The 20,872-nt window shown below is 49.7% G+C and overlaps 1 protein-coding gene across 1 annotated transcript in view; it reads right to left on the bottom strand.

The window, feature by feature from the left end:
* The window catches only part of FHL3 (four and a half LIM domains 3), a 30,772-nt gene that overhangs the window by 3,509 nt on the left and 6,391 nt on the right, over positions 1–20,872 (bottom strand). The window contains exons 2-4 of the mRNA XM_075522418.1: positions 1,200–1,384; positions 950–1,124; positions 140–309 (exon numbers count right to left, since the gene is read on the bottom strand). Of these exons, the coding sequence (XP_075378533.1) occupies positions 140–309; positions 950–1,124; positions 1,200–1,384 (530 nt within the window). The remainder of the gene's footprint in view (positions 1–139; positions 310–949; positions 1,125–1,199; positions 1,385–20,872) is intronic.

Below are 20,872 nucleotides of genomic sequence, written 5' to 3'. Positions count from 1 at the left end.
AAAGAGGCCGCAGTGCACAACCAACGGCTAGTCGGGGTGCTGGCACCTGAACTCTTCCCTGGTGGGGCTCAAACAGGAGCGGGGAACGTGTCCCTGGATCAGAGAACTTGGCGGCTTCGGGCTGTCAGGCCAGACGTACCTTTTTGCAACGAGTGCAGCGAGGAGCGAACTTGCTCTCATAACAGGGGACACAGTAATAATCCTTCTTGTCTGGGATGAAGGATCGTGACCCGATGGGCTGCTGGCAGCTGCTGCATATGAAGCAATGCTCATGCCAGGTTTGTCCGTTGTACTCCAGCTTACGGGACCCTGCAGAGAGAGCCGTTCACAGGGTGACGGGAGGGAGCAGCACAGCACACACGGGGGACACGGGAGGCCGTGCAGGATAAACTGCGGTCCTGCACGCCTGGCTCTGTGCCTGCCCTCCCCGTGGCAGCGCGGGACCGCAGGCAGCTGGGGAGGGGGAGGCCCCAGGCCCACCCCACAGCCGCAAGGGGAGGGCTGCAGGAACGTGCCCCCAGCACCGGCACACAGGCCGCGGCAGAGACGCCTGTTGTAACCTACATCTGAAGATGGTGCCAGAATGGCCAAGCAAAGACACTCCCTTGCCTCAGGCCATCTGTAGAGACGCTCACACACCTTCAGTCATTCCTTTTCTTCTCGTCAGCACACACCAGAAAATGCCCAGGAAACCCTTTATTATCTCCTCCCAGCTCACTTCCCCATGAAAAAGGGGAACAGACAGACAGCTGCTTGGGCGATCGCAGCTCCGGATCCTGCTGTCTTGCCAGACAAGCAAAGTGCCTGGCCCACTCTGTGCAGTGACAGTGGGGCACGACAGCAGAAATTCAGCTCTCTTCCTTGCTGCCCTAGCGCTGGACCCTGCAGCCCCAGCTGACGCTGCTGGGACCAGGAACAAACTGCAGTGCTCGAGTCTGCCTGCTCCTACCTGGCATGACTGTCTTCTCGCAGGCAACACATTTGGAGGAGAACTCGCTGCAGTAGCAGTCATTGCACAGCAGCTCCTCGCCTTGGCAGGTGAATGGCTCGTCGGCCAGAGAACGGTCACAGCGGAAGCAACGAAAGCAGTGCTCGTGGTAATGGCGATCCTCGTAGTACAGCTCCTGGGGAGGACAGCTGAGATGAGGGGGGGACCGATCGTGCCAGGGAACCGCCCGGCCGCAGGGTCCCATACTCACTCTGCAGTCGTGGCCGATCAGCTCTTTGCACTCATCACAGGTGTTGGCAAAGTGGGCATCGTAGCAGGGGATGCAGTACGGGCCGTTGTCCATCTGGATGTACTTGCGCCCATACAAGGACTCCTTGCAGTTGTCACAGTCAAAGCACTCTGTCATGGTGCCAGTCTGAGGGCCTCCTTCACCTGCTAAGAGGTCCGGAGATGCTGGGTCAGTATCAGCTTACACTGCCGGAGATGTCCCTGCACAGCCCTGCCATCTCCAGAGGGCAAGGACCGCGAATCCCTGCACTGAGCCAACAAACAGCCACTATCAGGACAGGACGCAGACCTGAGCCTCTGCGCCTGCTCTGTGGCTGTACGCACTTCCAAAAAAGCCTGCACACATCCAGGACCTAGGATGAATCTTGCTTTAGGTTTATACTCAAGATCAACAGTTGGAGCACTTAGGCTCCACTCAGAGAAACCTAGACATGTAAGCATGCAGTTGAGCTTCTTACTGTCTGCCTTCATGCTGGGATGCAAAGTGTAAATGATGACTAAAGAGAGAATTTTTTTGCATGAAAAGTTTTGATTTGGCACCCAAAACAGGACCGTGCACATCCCTGTCACATCAGAGAGCCAGCCGCCTTGAGGGAGATCTGTCTACCAAGCAGCCCTTCAGAGACCCACGCTCAGCCACCAGCATGGCCCTGGACTAACAGCAAGATTCCTCCTGACGGCCTCTGAGCTGATGCTCTGCCTGATGGGGCTGTCAGCGTTTCACATTCTGGAACTTCTCCAGAACTTTAAAGCAGCTGCTCCACAGGGAAGCAGAAATCAGGCACCCCACGCTATGCCCAGCTATGGAGCCACATCCCAGCAAACCGTTGGGCACATGTCGCTCCACTACAAACACTCTTCAGGGAGAAAGTGCTGGGGAGGGTGGGTGTTTTACAAGCAATAGGGGTGCTGGGGTTTTGCACGCAGGAGATCAGATGTCTCTCGTTGCCCCGTCTCCCTCTCAGACAAGAGGTTTGTGGAACTATTTCGCTTTCTTTGGAGCACTAATTCCAGAACAAGAGTATCTTCCTTCTGTTTGCTTTAACCTGGTTATTCCTAAATATGGAGTTTTCCACTTGCAAAATCACACCCTTCTTTAACACAGGTTGCTGTCAAGTGTAGACAAGCCCATGGAATTACATCTGAGCAGTCAGCTGCAGAGCGCCACACGCTGCAGTTTTCTTCATGAACCCACCCACTTCAGAAAGAGCTATTACGGCTCAATCTAGAGTTTAGCATTTAATGGGGCAGGGAGCTCACCGCCACCCTCTGTGCCTCCCTCCTCACGGGCTCCCTGGCCGCAGCGGCCGTCTGCCTTAGGCTGGGAGGCAGCCTCCGGGGCAGGAGCCGATCCAGACAGCTCTGACTCACGGCAGAGAGCTCCCCAGGGCTATTCTTGGTCAAGCCGCACAGCTCCCAGCTGTTGTCAAGCCTGGTATGTGCCGATAGGACTGCCGGTGAATAAATCCAGTGTTCCCACATGGCTACGTGACCAACAGAGGGGGAACAAAGTCCCTTTTCAGACACCCTCGTTACCCAGCTGCTGCCCCGGCCGTCGCCTGCTCCGCTGACCGCTCCGTGCCCTCCAGCACGGCGGGCTGGTGCGCGTGGCTGCGGCCACGGGAGCAGCTCCACGGCGTGCCCCCGCGAGCAGCGCGGGCTTGGGGCCGCTGCTCCGCCAAGCCTGTCCTCCGGAGCCCCGGCCGGCAGCCCCAGGCTCGCTGCCCGTGGAACAAGGCGGCCTGGGCCAGGCCGGGCAATTTCCAGTCCGTTACTGGAGACGAGGCAGGCGCTCGGAGCAGTTTGCACAGGGGAGCCGGACGGGTGCCAGGGCCAGGGAGCCGAAATGGACCCGCTGCCTCATCTCTGCCCCCAGCCTGGGCTGGCCCCCAGTGCCTCCTCCCTCTGGGGCACCCCACGAGGCACTCGCCCACCCGGCCAGCAGCTCCCGCGCCCCCCTGCACCCCACACGGCTCCTGGCCGCTTCTCACCCACCGCCTCCTCCTCTGCCGCCCCACTTGCCTTCACTCCCTGAAGCCACCTGGGACCTTTCTCTCTGGCAAAGAATGGAAACCAAATTAATAACCCTCCTCCTCCCTGCCCTGTTGAAGGGAACTTTCCAAGGTGTGTCTGTAATAAAAGGGCCTCTAACGAGCACCCCTACCCTGGGAGCTGTGGTACCGCCGGAGCAGGGAGCTGCCATGTTTGCTCAATGGGCTGTGCTTTATCTGTGTGGTCCGGTAATACAGGGTCAGAGGACGTCAGAAAACGTGAGGGAAGGAAAAACAACTTGATGGGAGAAGCCTTGGGTTTTACCCGCGACACGGACACAGCCTCCCGAGCACTGCTGCGCCTGACCCAGACACTGTCCCTCTGTGAGCCCTGGTCCCCAAACTCAAAACAAGGGACAGCATTTCCCCGTGCACAGGGGCAGGAGGCGGGCAGGACAAACCCACCAAGGACTGCTGGGGCTCTCGCACCCCTGAGCCACCTCGACAAGGCAGGTGCTGCTGCCCCGAGCACGTGCCGTCCCCCGGCCCCACACGTACCCTTGGGACCTGGTGCCAGCCACCAAACCACAGGAGAGCTACGGGGTGCGAGCACCAGCTCCACAGCAAGCACTCAGGGCCGTGGCACGGCCAGAGCGAGCTCTGCTCCCCTGGGGCACCTGAGCTATCACCGTGATCGAAACAGGGATTAAAAACAAAGCGACAGGACAGGAACGTTTCAATCCCAAATGCTGTTTGTCACCAGACCCAGGCACCCAGCAGTGCCAGTCCTCCTCCCCTCCACTGCTGAGGGCAGGTGGCACTCCCGAGCCCACCAGGACCCCCAGCTAGCTTCTGCTGGCCAAAGCCCTCGGCCAGCACTCGCCAGCGATACTGCAGGCAGTGCCGGCAGGTGCCCCACAGTGCCGCTTTCACTGCGGGGCACGCAACACAGAGCGGCCACAGAAGAGGAAGTGGAAACCATATAAACCCTCTGAAAATGATATACCGAGGAAGACCTTAAATCAGTGTGCCACGCTTGCCTCCGCTATGAGTAGTTTCTCCCCAAAGTCTACCTATGTCCGTTGCGTGCTGTGTGAGCCAAGCTCCTGCTCTCCAGGCTGCGGAGCGCGAGCAGGCTGGCAGATGCACAGACTGCCAGCAGAGCACGTCCCAAGAGCGTCACGTGGCCGAGACTGCTATGAGAGCGGACAGGATTAGACTCTGTGCTGCCTTTTCCACAGAAAAACGAACAGGCCCAGGAAGTTTGCTCAGGGTTATTTGTATTAGATAAGCTGTTTGCTCTCTTTGTTCTGGTCTCGCATGCAGTGCGGGGCAGGGGTGTCAAGGCCCTGTGCAACACCAAAGCAAACTCTGCATCTTTGCCCCTGAGGACATGGCACTGCCGGAGACCAAGTTCATGGAGAAGAGGAAGGTGGGACAAAAGAAACAGAGTAAAAGAAACAGCACAAAAGCCACAATTCTTACTGTGATGGTAATGAGGAACCTGGAAATTGTCTCCATTCATGAGGAAAAGAGGCAGGGTTTTAAAATGCATTAAAAAAACCTTTGAGGCTCAGATTTAGAAGGCACAACATAGGCAGTCACTATGCGTGCTAATTAGCACGCACTCATACTCTGCAGTCTGCACCACCCTGTAAACATTAGCTGTGTGCTAGGCTGCTATAAGTAACGCCTTCAAATACTAACCAAGGTGTTGCCCTAAAATGATGGGATTCCAGTTGCAGAGAGTGCTTGCTTGCCCACTACCAGATGGCCGCGGTCCCTGTGGGACAAGGTCCACTGGAGCAGGTCCCTCATACATGGGGATGGTGGAGCTGGATGTGGGCTATTCTCTCAGCTGCCTCGCTGGCTGTCTGAGGGCAAAAATAAACCCCAGATATATGCCTGCCAGCTGCCTACCCTTTCCCTTTGACAGATATAGCTGTGCTCATGGAGGAAAGGAAGTTCAGTTCCTCTCCTGTGCCCATGAACAAACAACTTTGGGAACAAGAGCTCCTCTCACAAACAACATTTAAAGTGCTCTGGGATGCAAATCTGATCAGTCTGGAACAGAGCTCAGAATAGCTTCACGTATGAGAAAGGTCAGCAATTTGTCAAGGACGCGCAGCAGAGTCCACTTTCTAATTAGAGAGTAACATGCACCTAACACCACCCCGGTGTCATTGTCCGCAGCAACACAGCAGATGGCTTAGCAACAGCCCCAGGAGATTATTACATTAATTTTAGTGTCTGTAAACCGGGGACCTATTATGCAAAGGAGGCAGTACAGACTGTCCAGGGCCAGGCTTTCTGCTACACACAACCACTTAAGAGTTTAATCAGTCTTTTGAGACGATTCCTGCTACAATGAACTCCTTCAGCGAGAGGTCTCATGTATATGGTGAACCTATAACCCTATGTAACTTCACACCAGTTTGTTGTTCGTTGTCAGGTCACAACCAGCTGCTCCACGAAGTGATCCTAGAGCAACCCATAAGGCTATTCCTAGGGAAACACTTAATCTTTCCAGGACACAGGAATAGACCTGCCTCTGACTGTCTGTCAGGTTCCTGCCTATTCTCATCTTCCCTGGGCTGCCCCGAGCACAGCTTGTGCGGTTGCGGTTCACACCTAAACAGATATGCAGAAAAAGCACAACCTCGCTGGGACGGGCGAGCGTTCCCCATGTAAGGATGAAACCGTCCAGGGACAAGGCTTTGGAAGACGGTCCTCAACGCACTCCAAGGTCAGAAGAGAAGAACGCTTTTTGTTCCTGTTGGCTTTCCAGAACCATTATGGGTCCTGGAATCTGTGTGAAATTGTTTCTGCCTGCTGCCGACCCTAAAAGGGAAACCAGCTGCCTGCTCTGAGGAGCAGCTCCAGCCCCTCCGTTAGACTGGGAATGTTTTCAGTCCACGTTTCCCGACACCGCTTCTGCGGATCCGCTCAGGGTCACTGCGCGCCCCAGCCAGGGGCCGGCACGGCCAGCCCAGGCTCTGCGGGGCAGCAGGGACCAGCTCCCTGGGGCACCGCAGGGCATTCTCTGCACCTCCTCACGCTGCTGCCTCTGTCTGTACCCTCTTGCTCTGCTCCCAAACCCACGACCGTGGCTGCAGACCTGGGGCAGTGGGAACAACATCACCCATCTGCTGTTAGAGGGGATCCTGCTTTTGGGCAAGAGGCCGCTTGCCAGAAAGGTGCCGAGTGCTTCATCAGGGTAACCCAGCTGGACCCAGCTTGCACGGAGCACCCTTAGGAGCAGTGCTGCGTCAAGCCCTCACCCGCCTGCTCGTAGCACCACTGAGTCACTTCCTGCCCTCAGATCTCGCCTCCGAGCTGCCTTCCAGCCTGAGCCTCCCCGCGGACAGCTCGGAAATCCCAAGTATGAAGGGCTGCTCTGGGGGGCTCTGGCGCAGCGAGGAGCAGAGTCCTCGCAGGGACCATCAGCACAGCCACGGACCTCACCTGGCAGCTCCCCCATCACCAGCACAACGGGAGGACGCCGCAGGTCGTTTCTCCAACACGCAGGGAAAATTTGGTTCTTACCAAATCGGCCTTGAGGAGGAGGAGGCAGGAGACAAATGAATCAGCTGGGTGTAAGGCCGCACAGCCCCCACCTGCACCACCGGGATGTTGCGCTTACACGTGTGCGTATACCGAGCTCTGCTGAGCCAGCTGCACCGCAGTCGTTTCCCCAAGCGCGGGCAGACCAACCTCCTGCCCAGAGCAGTCATGGGCTGCTCTGGGCTCTGCAACAGATTTAGCAAAATGGCTGGCACAGTTGTGAGGAAACACCCTGTATTTCAAATGAAATAAGTGCTGTCAGAATCACTGTTGCTCAGCAAGGTAGGCAGCTTTCTGAAAACGCCCACAACTTTGAGAGGAAGAAGTAGCAGAAACTGTTAAAGCATCTGACAAGTCACAAGGTAGGCCTAGATTGTTGCACGATTTTAATACAGTCTTAGAATGGCAAATTGAGGGTTTCCTAATGTTCAGAAGAGATCTCTGAGGTGTCCTCCGTCCAAAGAACAAACCACGTGGACTCCTCCTGACAGCTCCGCATACAGATCAAGGTAAGTGCTAAAAGCACAACTGTCCCACAAATGTCTGATCTTACCCTTAAGCCAAGAAAATCTCACCTGATGTCAGCCCACAGCCTGCCCAGAGGTGCCCTGCAGGAAGCACCGCGCTGTTTGCACAGCCGTGACAGAGACATCACACCCGGTCCAAGGTGAGCGATGGCAAATGATCACGGTGCGGGGCACGGCCACTGCCGCCGTGCCGGACTCACACGAGGTCCTGGCAGCGCAGGCAGAGGCGCAGCTGAAGCTGAGCGGTGCCTTCGCACGCAGCAAGAGGGCTGCAGGAGGGTGCCGCTAAGGGCAGGTACACGGAGCCCAGTCCTACCCAAAAGCAGCTTCCCGCAGAGAGGAGAGGCTGAAGAGTGAGGTTACAAGTGCAACGAGAGCACTGGAAGACCTACTAGAGACAAAGCCTGACTCTGGTAAGTGCAATAAGAGGTGCCCTCTGCCTCAAACAACAGGCTGACACACAGGATGAGAGACAGGAAGCATCTTTATCACTTTACACATTAGTGACATGGCACAGTATGTATGCTAATATTTATTTTCTATATCAGCATTATCCTACAGAGGAGGAGGTGACGGGATGCATCTCCAGGAGGCACCATCTCGAGGAGGCGAGGCTCACTTTCACGCTTTCTTGTAACGCCAGCATGCTGATTCTGGGAGGAAAATGACCACTGATGCCTGGCCTAAGTACCTGCCGAATTCTGCCAGACCAGGTATACTCAAAAGATCTGGAAAGCAGCAATGATTTTTTAAAGTTTAAATTAAATTTTTGAATTAGCATAAATGACTGGCCAGGTCTCTCAGGAAGGCCAACAAACCTTAGAGAGTCCACATGCAGAGTCAGCTATCCCCATGTGGAAATAGTTTTGGCTTTGATTGCTTGCAGACTCCCCAGTAGAGTCTGCAAGAACTCTTGACACCCCCGGGCCATGAGCTGTTGTGCCTGTGGACAGGGGGCACGGGGCTGTCAGGGTCCTAAGGAACTCCAAAGCTCTGCTCTGGGTTCAAAAAACCAATGAGCTCATAGGCCTTTTTCCTCTAGTACTAAATTCCTCATTCCTTCTCCTAAGATAAGGAAACATAAACCAAAACTTTTCCTATGTGAAAGGAAAACCTGCTGCTAGTAAGTCAGGCTCTCACAAGGCAGCATCCCCATACAAGGTAATGGGACAAAGCTCTAAGCCAGTATTTGTGCACACTGGGACTTTTGTCCCTTCTCTACCCTTTAAAGAAAGAATCTCTTTTTAATGAGGCCGCAGTTGCAGGGGAATCCAATTTTCCATGCTACAGTGGAAAACCAGGCGGGTTTGCCCATCTGAGATTCAAATTGTAATTTCTTGTGGCCAAGACCTTGCTTTGCATTTGGTTTTCAGCTACTTCGTCCTTTTCCTCCCCACATCCTTCCTAGCCAAGCAGGTCCCCTGAATCCAGCTGTGAGCTCAAGCACCCACATGGTGAGCATGAAGATGTGTGGTTTGGAGGAAGAGAAAGAGAAGATCTATTCAAACACCACCAGTGAGAAACGCCATGCTTCCCACGGGTGCCCGTCTTCACTGTGTCTACCCACCTTCCAAAACCCCATCAGAGGAACAGCAGAGCGCAGGCTGACAAGGAGAAAGGCAACAGACAATTCAGCCCTTGCTCTAGACCTGTTTTCTTTAGGGAAAGTTAATTCTACCAGGGTCAGAGAAAGAAGCTTAAGAGTCCCTACTATGCAACCATAAAATGAAAAACTCTGTCCAGGAAGAAAGGAGGGAATGATTTCAGAGTTAAAAATTCATTACTAAACACCTGTAAGGGTCAATTAGGTATTTCAGGTTCTGAACAAAATCCTCCCTCTTCAGAGGGCAGCTTGGACCGAGGGCACAGCTAACAGCAGCAGAGCTGTCAGGACACATTCAGAACAAGCAGCCTGTGTCATTCTGCTGACATTAGAACCGAATGTTTGCTCAAGAGATCAGCTGTTAATCTTATTCAGAATGTATACAAAGTAAGCAAATTCTGCGCACTCAACAGGAAGTCGGGAATTGAAACCATTTGGGCAGTTTGGACCTGTCATGATTCAAACAGACCACTTAACTGAAGGAGGAAGTCCAAGAGCAGAGGAGTAAGATACGAACACATCAGAAACTTCTCCCCAGCCAAATGAAGTCCCGTTTACCAGACAGTTACGAAATCTGTGGCTTAAAAATGTGCTAGAAGAGATTCTGGCCGGTCTCTGAAGAGCCTTGGGAGAAGAGAGAGCCAGCCTGGCCCAAGCTCCACATCGCAGGAACCCTTCCCCGCCACCTGCGACCCTGACCAAGCAGGAGCCTGCCGGCAGCGCTCGCTTGCACCGCACAAGCCTGCTACTGAAGCTTGTAACTGGCCGTGGGGCAGCGGCTGCAGACATGGCCAGGGTGACCATAATAGGAAGAAAGATGCCGGAGCCAAGCTCCAGGGAGCGTGACTGATCACAGGAGCTTCGGTGTGATCAGAGGAACGGGAGTCGCAGGCCAGGGAAACGGCTGCTCATATCAATTCTTAAAAAGGAGCAAGGAACAGGCATGCAATTGCTTTCTGAACTCCGGCTGCCTTCTCCTCTCAAGCACGTTAGTCATCCCCTTTAAGAGAGAAGGATACGCTCCCATTCAATTATGGCAACAGTGATATCAAAAACATTGGAGTGCATACTGAAATTGAGTGCATGCAAGCTTCAGGCTTTCCTTGTTTGTGACAGCCAGTGGGCACAACACCAGCCCAGCAGCAGCACTTCCAGTGCCGCTGCAGAGAGGCTGCCGGTGCTGGACTGCACCATCGGCTCACGCTACATCCCCAACATGGGAACACACACAATTCCCCTCTGCCTTGTGGTGTCTCAGCCTCAACAGCCCTGGCAAAAAGGCCATCAGCTAGTGGGTGCTTGACAAATCACATCATGAGAGTCTGCCAATGTCAAGTCCACAACTTCCCTTAGTTTTCCTCTTTCAACTAGAAAATGGGGCAAGAATGAGGAACTTGTTGCTTGTGCAGGGCTCAATAGGCCTTGCAGACGGTACATTAACCATCATCCTACTGGCAACAAACAGTAATGCAAGAACACAAAACAAACCTTAAAGATAGCCATCAACCATATAAAACAAATTAATGGGCAGTGGCTGGCCTCCAGGCCCCAGGTTTCACACCAGGTCTAGGCAGAAGCTAATCTGGACAGTGAAATGCCCGTCGCTTAGAAGTGGTATAATTTCTCTGTGAACCTTCTTTGCCTGTGTCATTAAGAAGTGACAGACAAGAAAAGGTGGTGAGAAGGGATCATAACTGGATGAGGTTTCATCAAGAAAGTCATGAAGAGAGTATATGTAAGTGTACATGAAACTACACATTGGTAGCTGAGGTGCTTCATGTTACCTGCCTGTTGTAGCATATTTCTTGTTCTGTGTGCTACAGCCTCATAACACCACACCTCATTGCAATTACAACCTCACACGAGGTACAGGCTCCCTGCATGAAGTCAGTATTCTCCAGAAACAAACATGACCACAAAGATCAAACGGGAAAACGCATCCATGCCCCAAACTCAAAAGACAGAACTCTTGTTGCACAGAGCCTACGATGTCCTAAACCTTCCAAATGCAGAAACCCAGTGAGATCTTTATAACGCCCTGGCTATTACAGAAAGAAAAAGGGAGTCCCAAAGAATAAGCATGTTGTGAGGATTATAATCTAGCAATGAAAGTTTAATTTTGGACTGAATTTATTTATGCCCACGTAACCCAGCGAAGTTGGCCCATAGCCATATAAACGCCTAACTGCTTATCCAACTGCACAAACCCAGGACTCCGGCAATAGTGTTTCAAAATCTCTTTGCCCCATGAAATAATGGTCATATCCAGTACACTAGAATTCAAACATGAAAGCATGACAGGAAATCACTAACTGCACACTGAGGCCAATTTACCTTCATAGATCTGCTCAGCACACAAGAATCTTGCAATTCAATCAGACATCACAGCCTATATGCAGAAAAAAATAATCTGACTGCTGTAGTTGCTACTTCTTGGAATCTGTGCATCTCAGTAGAGATATCACTACAAAATAATGGAATTCCGCTCGACTTCCCTAAAGTTCTCTTACAATTCTAGCCTTATGCTGTAGTTTTCACTTTTCTTTCCCTTAGAGGCAGCTGTTTTTTAAATTGAGGATGAAGCCATTCTTATTTCTGAGGTGATACATAATTTCAGTTAGTGTTTACAAAGCTTTTTGTAGTCCCTGAATAAAAAGTACTTACGAGATTATACCTCTATTTTGCACATAAAGACAATCAAGGGGCTGCTTCAAGCTTGCTTCTGACCAAGCATGCATGTGAGCTTGCGGACCGGCTGCAGGAGACGGATGCAGTCAGAGTGCACGTTTTGTGCTCACGTGCTGAAAAGCAAACCTGCATGGTCTGAGCCCAATCCCTTATTAACTGTCTTCTCCAGAAAGCCCGGCAGCTCTTTTGCTGATTAAGGCTCTGCTCAACTTCAGGGTTTTTTAATAAACAAAGCAACTTTGACTTACAGTAGCAGGAAAAGACATACAAACCAGACATGTTTTATTTAATGCATGCCTATTACTTAAAGGGCAAAGTGAATTTTTTCACCAAATTTGGTCAAAATAGTCCCTTTCCGGTTTGATTCTTTGGCTCCCAAACATGAGCATTTGTAGTCAGTTTCTTGAGTATAAGCAGACGTACCGACTGGGAAAGGTAACCGGCATTGTAACCCTGGAAGTTTTGTGCCTTTCGGGGATCTCCACCCGCATGCAAAATCAGCAGAGTGAAGAGAAAGCCAGGAAGGTGACAGGGGAGACACTGCAATGACACTCGTGTGCCACACACGCGCTTGCCCAGCAGCCTCTCTCCCACCGTCCCGATCACTAACCGTGGGCCTCTCCACCTGTGCTGGCTATTTGCACGAGAAGTAAGGACAGTCTCCGTCTAAAGTGCTTTGTACAGCTGCTGGTGTCCCTTGCAAGCAAAGGCAATTAATTACAGCTCTGTAGCCCGCAGCATGTGAGCAGCTTCTAAATCTGGGGAAGGACTGAATCCTGGCAAAGACAAATTGTCTCAGGTTACCGTCCCGAGAACTGCTTGCCTGTGGTCCGAAACAAAACTAAGATCATCTGTTGCCTGGGAGATGCTGTATGTGCCAGCTGCAACCCTCCTGAAAAAAGGTAGAGCTCTGCAAGGACAGCATAGCTGAGCCCTCAGAGCACAAGAAAGTACAGAACGGGGACATAGCGGGGATCGTTGAGAGAGGAAGATAACCTCTTCTTTCAGCCACTGCCTTGCCAACGTAGAAGTGAAACAAGTTTCCTTCTTCTGTGGCTGCAGATTTCTCTGCTAGGTGATCTGGTCATCAGGTATCATTTACTATACAGAGCCGGTTATCTTCAAATAAGTCTCCTTGTTAAAGCATTTCTCACGGGCACCTTTAAAAATTACTCTTAAGTGCTGCACATTTTAAATAATAGAAGCCATCAGTCGTAACTGTCATATATTTTACATAGAATGTCTAAGAAATAACTCCTTGCAAGCACTAAAAAGAAATTTGCAAGAATTTCCGATTTCTGCCATGCTGTGCTGCCACACTTTGAGATAAAGAGTCTTTGGTGGTACCCATGAAAGGGAAAACTGGTGCCACATCCAAAAGACTAAGTGGAAACAGCTATTTGAAGGGGCACAGAATTTATGAATGCCTTTGTATCACACAGCTACACGTTGAGTTTCCAACATCTACGCCCCTGCCCGCTGGATGTGTCTGCTCTCTCAACTAGTGCTGCTGCTCACCACGCTGGCAGCACTTCAGTCCCAGCAACACGGAGCACTGCTGCTGGCAGGCGGCACGGCAAAGCACACGTGCTGACTGTGCCTAAAAACTCATGAGAGGAAAACTCCTTTACAGAAAAAAACCCTACATGAAAAGAAAGAAGTAACAATATTAGAGAGCCCCTGATCCAGGACTGGGGCTCATTTACAGAACCTCATTCTCTCATTCAAATCTGATTTACAAGGAAACCTGCATGAAACAGATTTGTCACTGATTGAAAAGGAACCGAAAGGTCAGAATTTTAACTAACAGAGACTCCTCTCACGACGACTTTCAGGTAAAGACCAGGAAGAGCTGATGTTTCAGCCCCTGAAGCAGCAGATATGAAGCAACGCCCCATTTCTTTGCTGCAGAGAAGATGCTCCACACTTGTTCGCTGAAGGAAGCAACAGCAACCTGCTCTCTGACTAGACGGAAAGATTTTCCAAAGCTGTTTGCATGCTCAGGCAGTTCGAGGATCATGGGCTTCACTGCAACAAGACACCACCAATGCCCTACTAACCCTCCCTCTGTTCTCCTAACTGGCCAGAACAAAAATGCTCTGTTTACAAGCTATTTGGCCCAAATTGGCAAACCCCTGGAAACAAAAACTCAGACCAGTTCTCTGTTACCTTGCATTGCCGAACGTGATGGACCTGGTAAACCCCAACAGCCCCAACGGCAGCGGCACTGTAAGCGGCAGCGCGAGGCTGGCTCTCCCGTGAGTCGGGCTGCAGACAGAGCAGGTGCGGCCGGCAAGAGCCTCTCGCTAGTAAATCATCACTTCACTAGCAAAACACTCAAGTGCTTGCCCAGAAACAAAAGCAGTCGCATCATAAACCAGAGGGTGACATCAGCACAGGGATTGCATTTCCTACAGAGGTTTAAATGTCATTACTTGTGACTGGAAATTGGATACTTACAATTCAAGTTACTCTAAGTTTTCATAAGAGACATAAGAATTCCAATTCCAATTTTGTGTAGATGTATTTCACTTCCAAGCCCTTTCTATTTCTCAATGTCACGATGACAGGAAAAACAAAGAAAACAAGCAAAACTCCTAGCAGAAAGTGAAAAGCTAATGGACATCATTATTAGCCTGACTTTCCCAAGTCCAGTGCTAGTGAGGTGAGCAGCAGAACTCACTGATTTCCACTGGAGAGGGTCAGTGTTATTCGAACAGCACGATCTCCTTGGGGCCCAGTTACTCAAAATCTCTGCATTGGCCTCCTCCACTCTTATTCAAAGTCCTGCTCTGCGTCTTCTTCTAAAATTAATACTCAAAGCTATCACGGATCTGAAAGCACTTATTTCATCATTCCGTAGTTGAGTCATTGTCTCACAGAGCATGAAGCATGATACAGCCTGTGCACATGGTCCAACACCTTCACCAACCTGAAGTGCATTTGTGATTTTCCACACACAGCTCTTCAGGCTCTCCAAAAGTGACACATCCAAGACTTCTATACAAGCGCAATGGGCCACATTTAATCTTCCTGTGAGTTACACGATGTTTGCACACGGTTGAGAAATACTAGAAATAAAACTTCTCTGGGCTGAGTTACATGCACCACACTGTGTACTTTTTGCTATTAATGACTCTTTAGTAAGTACCACTATTACTCTACAAGTTCCAGAACCCCCTGAGTTAGGCATCGCAGCAATTTTCTTGATATGAAGTGTTCACTGAGTTAAAGGTAGCCACTGAAATGCCTGAAAACTTAAACGCTGACTTTTCTGTTCGAAAATTTCCATGTGCTGGGAAAAGAGGCAGATGAGAAAGAATAATCCACATTTAAGGACACAAACTGAAGTTTAGTTTCTTTACTTGGAAAGCAGTTTAGCTCCCTGACTCCCTACTGCAAATAACACAAATATAGTTGCTGATCCAGTACACGACCATAAATGCAAGAGCGCTCAGTTTCCACAGATCTGACATCCCGTACCTCTTGTAGGATTGTTGCTTCCTCAATTCCCTAACAGCTGTCACCAGCAAAAACATTATTTACCCTTATAACACCTGCAGGGCAGGGAGTTATTTTATCTCCCTCCTGGGATTTGCACCTCGGAGGGTTTTGGCACAAGGCAAGCCTGGTAGAACTAAAAATGGAGCCAAGATCCAAGTCCCTGTCCATCCTTCTTCTCCTTCTGAGACGCAGCACATATCCCCGTCAGCCTGAAAACTGTGACACCCACTAATGCATGTTATAGACCTACGTCCAAATAGATTCCACAAACTGAACCCTTTGTGAGAAGCAGGGGAAAAAGGACGGAAGAGAAGGACGCAATCTTTAAGGTCCCTTCCAGCCCAAACCATTCTGTGACAGACAGACACAGTACCGTGCAGTTACAAAGTACAGTTAATCCAGACTCCAGATCTTTCAACCAAGTAACACCATGCCTTCGCTAGTCGCTCCTACTATTTAAACTTCGGGCTTTAAAAGTGAGCACGCTGAGCTGGAAGAAGGCACTGGAGTAGTGCAGCACTAGGAGTTATGTGCCAGTTCAAACCGCGTTAGTTCTTCAGAATAGAAAACCCCACATTTTCCTTAAATGAGGGTAGTGGATTTCCAAAGTGAGGTCAAAAGCCTGGCAAAAGGCAGCAGTTTAGGCTTGTACGTGGGATCATGATGCTGACAAAAGTAGCCCTTGCACTCAGAGACAGTTCGGGATCCACTTTTTTTTGTTGCTGCTCTTTCTTCACCATCTTCACATCCTAAGCAATATCTAGAAATACTGTCATCAGATGTGGACCTCAGAGAGGAATTTTTGTCTTCAACCGTGCTGAAGTGAGGCCTTTCAGATAGACATTTTATATTATTATTCAATTTCTTTTGTTTCATTAGAAGAGCCTTAAAAACCAGACATTTTTCACCCGCAGTACTGAGTTAGTATACACGCTGTTTTAGTGGAAAATGGCATGATCGGCGGCCACACAGATCTGAACTACAACAGGAACGACCTAACCTCTGATGCACTCACATGAGGGAAATCCTGTAGGCTTGGATTATTCAAGAAATAAGGTTGCTTTACAGTTACAGGAACAACACGTGTCCAGAATAGGCTCTAAACTGGTAAGATACAGTCTGAAATCAACTGCTAGTTGTTCTTACAATTTGCATTTTATATTAAAAAACCCTCCCACAGACCTCAGGAGGCAGAGCTCAGCCTGGAAAGGATTTTTATGGCTACACTGTAAACCCACAGAAAGCAGGGATCTAGAACGGAAACAGTTCATTACAGCTAAAATACTGATCCTGGGTTCTGCCTGAAACAGCTGGGATTATTTCTCCAGTCAGGCAAATTCCTGTTACTGAAACCCACTCTGATATTTAAAGAAATTTGGAGAAGATGCTGAGTAGTCACTCTTCTTCCCAGATAACAAGATCGGAACCGTATTAATTGATTAATTTCTAAGTGAACACTTGAAATTTGGGTAAACAAATTCAAAATATCAAGGTCATATTTACATTCCAGGGTAACAATTAAATATTTAATATCTTGTGGTTCCAGTATTCTAGGTTTTTCTATGAACCAAAATATTTAGTCATGTAAAAACCATCTGTAGCAGCTGGAAGACATTCATTTGGTCCGCTAAGATTCATTAGTTTAAAAATACATAAATAAAGCGTTCATTTTATTTCCAAAAAGCTAACACTGCTGCTTTCAGCTCTATTAGGGTGCTTGGTGAATGATGCTTATGCAATGTTCTCAGCAGGAGGTATCAGATGCCACAGTTTCACAAATGCATACAAATATCTGTTAACTAAAACAAGTCTTATATTTAGGTTAATGCTCTTCTGTACTGACTAACTCCAGTCATTATTCACAGCAATATGAAAACCAGCTTGCAAATAGTTCAATCCCTGTTTTCATTCTTCCTCCTATGCTCCCAAATCCCCAGTGCTGAAATCTACTTTTAAAAATTACTGATGAAATTTCTCTTCAGAACTGGGATTCAGTATCTGTGTTAAAGAATTACAAAACATAAGCCTCCATGCATGCCTTTTCTCTCCAAGAAGTTCCTGCATAATCTTAATACAGCTTTTTAAAAATCAAGTAAACAAGAGGCACAGCTGAGATTGTGAAAGAGAGTTGAATTTGGCTTAGTATCCATAGGGATCACTTTTCTGGCCAACGGTTTGCAAAGCGTTATTTATTGGCTACCCATTTTTCTTTTGCTGGAAGATGCTGAGGTTTTAGCAAAGTTTCTGCAGAGTACGCAACAGTATTCAGCATTTGCTCAGCTAATGAGTTAAATCATTGCAGCTCTCCGATGACTTGAAGATTATGGGTGTAGGAAAAGGGAATGCTCGGAGAGGGGAACTTTCAGCAGTCACCACCAAACTGCGGTTAAAACAGACACCAATGACTCTATTCAGCTCCCAAACCTCAGACAGTTTCCATTTTCTCAATAACAAAGCATTTTTGTGGAATGAGGTAACAGCCTCCATCTGCCAGGTCTAACTCTCCACTAAGATTTCTCAAGAGCGTGGCTGAAGGAGGGCTGGAGGGCTGGCCAGCTGAGCCCCCGACGGCTGCAAAAGGCAGGAGTCCCTCGGCCTGGGAAACAAAGGGACAAAGCTGCAACGGGGCAGACGTGGAGAGGAGCCGCGTTGGGACCATCACACAAATTCTCCTGGGAGTTTGTATCAAAAGTAGCCTCAAGTGAGCTCCAACCGGCGCAGGGCTGGAGAGTGCAAAAGGCCGAGGAAAGAGTGAGACTCTTCACTGACGATGGGCTGGGACAGGCAGGAGGGAGCGGAAGACAAATGGGTGCCGCAGGCTCAGTGCCCAGCAATCCACCACAGAAGTGTCACGAGTACAGAGCGGTGTGATCTAGAAGCGAACACAGGTCTGTGAGCGCGCGCTGCGAGACGCACAGCGCAAACGGGAACACAGACACCCTGCTCCCCAGAGGACAGCGCAGCTCACGGGACCAGCCGCTCAAGCTGGGATATACCCTTCCGCACCCGAAATGATCCGAGCCAGAGCAGTTACAGCCTCAGAACAGAGGTTAGGAGGGTTTTTGCTTTTGTTCTTGCCTTGTTTTTGTACTTGGCAGCCTGTATCTTGGCCTCTCAATTCCAGGGATGCTGAGCACCTATCCATTCTTTTGATTTCAGGCAAAGTCAGCTCAGTTCCTCTGAAAAGCAGGCTGTTCATTTAGATTCAGATGAAGATTCTGCCTCCCGTTGGGACTCCCACACCCGACCCTCGCCTCCCTCAGTAAGCAGCCGCTTGTCAGTCAGATCCCGTGCAATTCTGAGACTCCCAGCTCTAGGTTCAACGCAACTCAATTGCCTGCCCTACCAATGGATGAGCAAAAGAGAATACCACAACCCCAGGCTCATTCATGCAAATAAAGGTAAAAAACCTTGGAACAGCATGGAGAGACGAGGCCAGCTGGCAAGAGCTTGGAGGAAAAGGTGGCTACACAGCACGTAACATCAGGAAAGGATCTTCATGGTGTATGCGAGCCTTCTGATCTATTTTTTGTCCCTGCATATATGAATCTTTAAAAAGCAACGCAGAAAATTCTCCGGGACGCTGCAGCAGCTGGTGCAAATGGACGACCTGTGACTCGGGCAGGTCAGAACGTAAGAGTATCCAACGTAGCTACTACTTTGGTAAATGGTGCTGCCAAGAGCAGTTATTCACACCATTTGGAGCCCTCATTCCACCTGTGTGGCAGAAGACATTTGAATATAAATTTTAAGAATCACAATTCAGAGGGATTAGAAAACATTTCTAGAAAATCCATTCTGATTGCATTATTTTAGTCTGGTGCATCAGGTTTTATATTTACAAGGACAACAACAAAGATCCCCAAGCAGAAACTGCCCCAAAGCCATTTTGCGCAAATTTAATTGAAATTTGCACCCTCCAGACCTATGATACTACTGCAATACAAAGGAAGAATCAATGAGGATAGAAACGTATGTGTAGATAGCCCCATTTAACACTCACCAGAGCATCAGCTTTACACACTTCTGCTATTCTGCCACAAAACTTGGTAGCTAAAGACTCAACAAAAGCAAACACATTTAACCCTGGTGCTATTTAGTCCTAGGGAGATGCTGAAATCTGTGCACTCATATGTAGTCATATGCACTAACAAGCAACAAACTCAAAAATGCATGAAGCAACTGGAACTCAACTCGCCTGCAACCCAAATTGAGCAATCTGCTAATCAGGAGAGAAATTTCACTTCCAAAGATGCCAGTTCTCTAACCATCAATCTTCATTTCTGCAGATCAGACACAGCCTCCCAGACACGCACTGATGCAAACCAGGGAGGAGCTTTTTAATATCAGAAGATATGGGCATACGCTCACTACTGCTGCTAATTTCCCGAATGGCCTCATACAGCTTCCTTCCCACCTCTCCCTCTAGTTCTCCCATCTAAAGCAACGGCAATTTTTCTGTTGGTTTTCTGAAGGCCTTTGCGCTCCTGTAGCACCTTCTCCTGACGTTTTCAAATCGTTCATATTGGCCTCCCCACTCTCTCGTTTAATACCACGGACCCAGCCGGATACCTGGAGAACGCAGCTGGCGAGTGGCATACCTTCTTTCCCAGCCAGGACAAAACGTTTCCCAAGCCAGTTTTCTTCCTCAGAAGAATGCTGCTGTCAAATCTCAAAAATCCACGCTGCTAATGCCAGCCCCAGCGCAAGGTCAGCCAAAGAGGCTTTCCATCAGAGATGAGCTCTGCTAGAGAAGGCTCCCTGGAGATTATAAGAATAGTACAGTCAAGCCCAGATGGCAACAACGTGCAGAGCACATTTCCAGCAAACAGAGCGACTGGGCAGAGGACTACGCAAACTAAAGTCCACCCGGATTTCTGCTATCTGCTAGCTAAACGCTGAAGTCTAGGCCGAGGCCTTTGGGAAGGGTCAGGATAGTCTTACAGGCTCTCAAGATACTGCTTTTGTTCTCACTATTTGCTTCTCAATTCCTTCGTTAAAAGATACTAATCTCTCTGTAAGGCAGTTATTTGGAGCCAAGAGTTTAGATATTATTGCAAAACATATGCTTAAAAGAGACTGGAAATGATGTTGGCAGTGTTACAGAGGGGAGCGAAGCACAGCTTTGGGTCAAAACAAAAAAAATAAATCTAAGCTAGTAAGCAATTCCCATGCGATAGTTTAGGAGAGCCAGCAAAAGCTTCTTCTAGAAAGAAAACAACACTGTGAGAATGAAGCTAACGAGAGCTGGCTCTTGGAAAAATAAAACGGCCAGTAATAAGCGAGAGCATTGCCAACAGCACATATCCAAGAGAATCTTTCTGGGAAACCGACCCAAGTCATTACGCGGGAAAGCCCTGAGGGACTAGGGACCTTGAGGCTAAAAGCTGGCAAATTGCTTCATCAGTTAAGATCGGTCCCAATGTTTTCTACTGCGTAAGAATAATTTGTTTTAGCCTACAGGTCTCTACAGAGCAACGGGTAAATTCAGGCTGCTTCCTCTGGGAAGGGAAACGGAGTGCTCAGCAAAGCCCTGCCCAACGGGACGTTTTTAGGTTTCCCACCATCGCTGACATCCCTTCGGCCTAGCACCCGGCCCAGCGCACCCGGGCTGTCGGCTTTGCTCTCCCCCGTGCCCCCCCGCACGCCTGGGCGCTGCGGCCGCGCGCCCGGCACGGCTGGCCCATCACCCGGTGGGAGAATCACCCGGGCTGCTCCGGCCAGCGCTCCGCCAGCCAGCCGTTGCCACAAGAATGGG

This window comes from Mycteria americana, chromosome 21, assembly GCF_035582795.1.
Source record: "Mycteria americana isolate JAX WOST 10 ecotype Jacksonville Zoo and Gardens chromosome 21, USCA_MyAme_1.0, whole genome shotgun sequence".
NCBI classification, from domain to species: Eukaryota; Metazoa; Chordata; class Aves; order Ciconiiformes; family Ciconiidae; genus Mycteria; species Mycteria americana.
The sequence above is the reverse complement of the archived record's forward strand: the minus strand, read 5'-3'. Positions and strand labels throughout refer to the sequence as shown.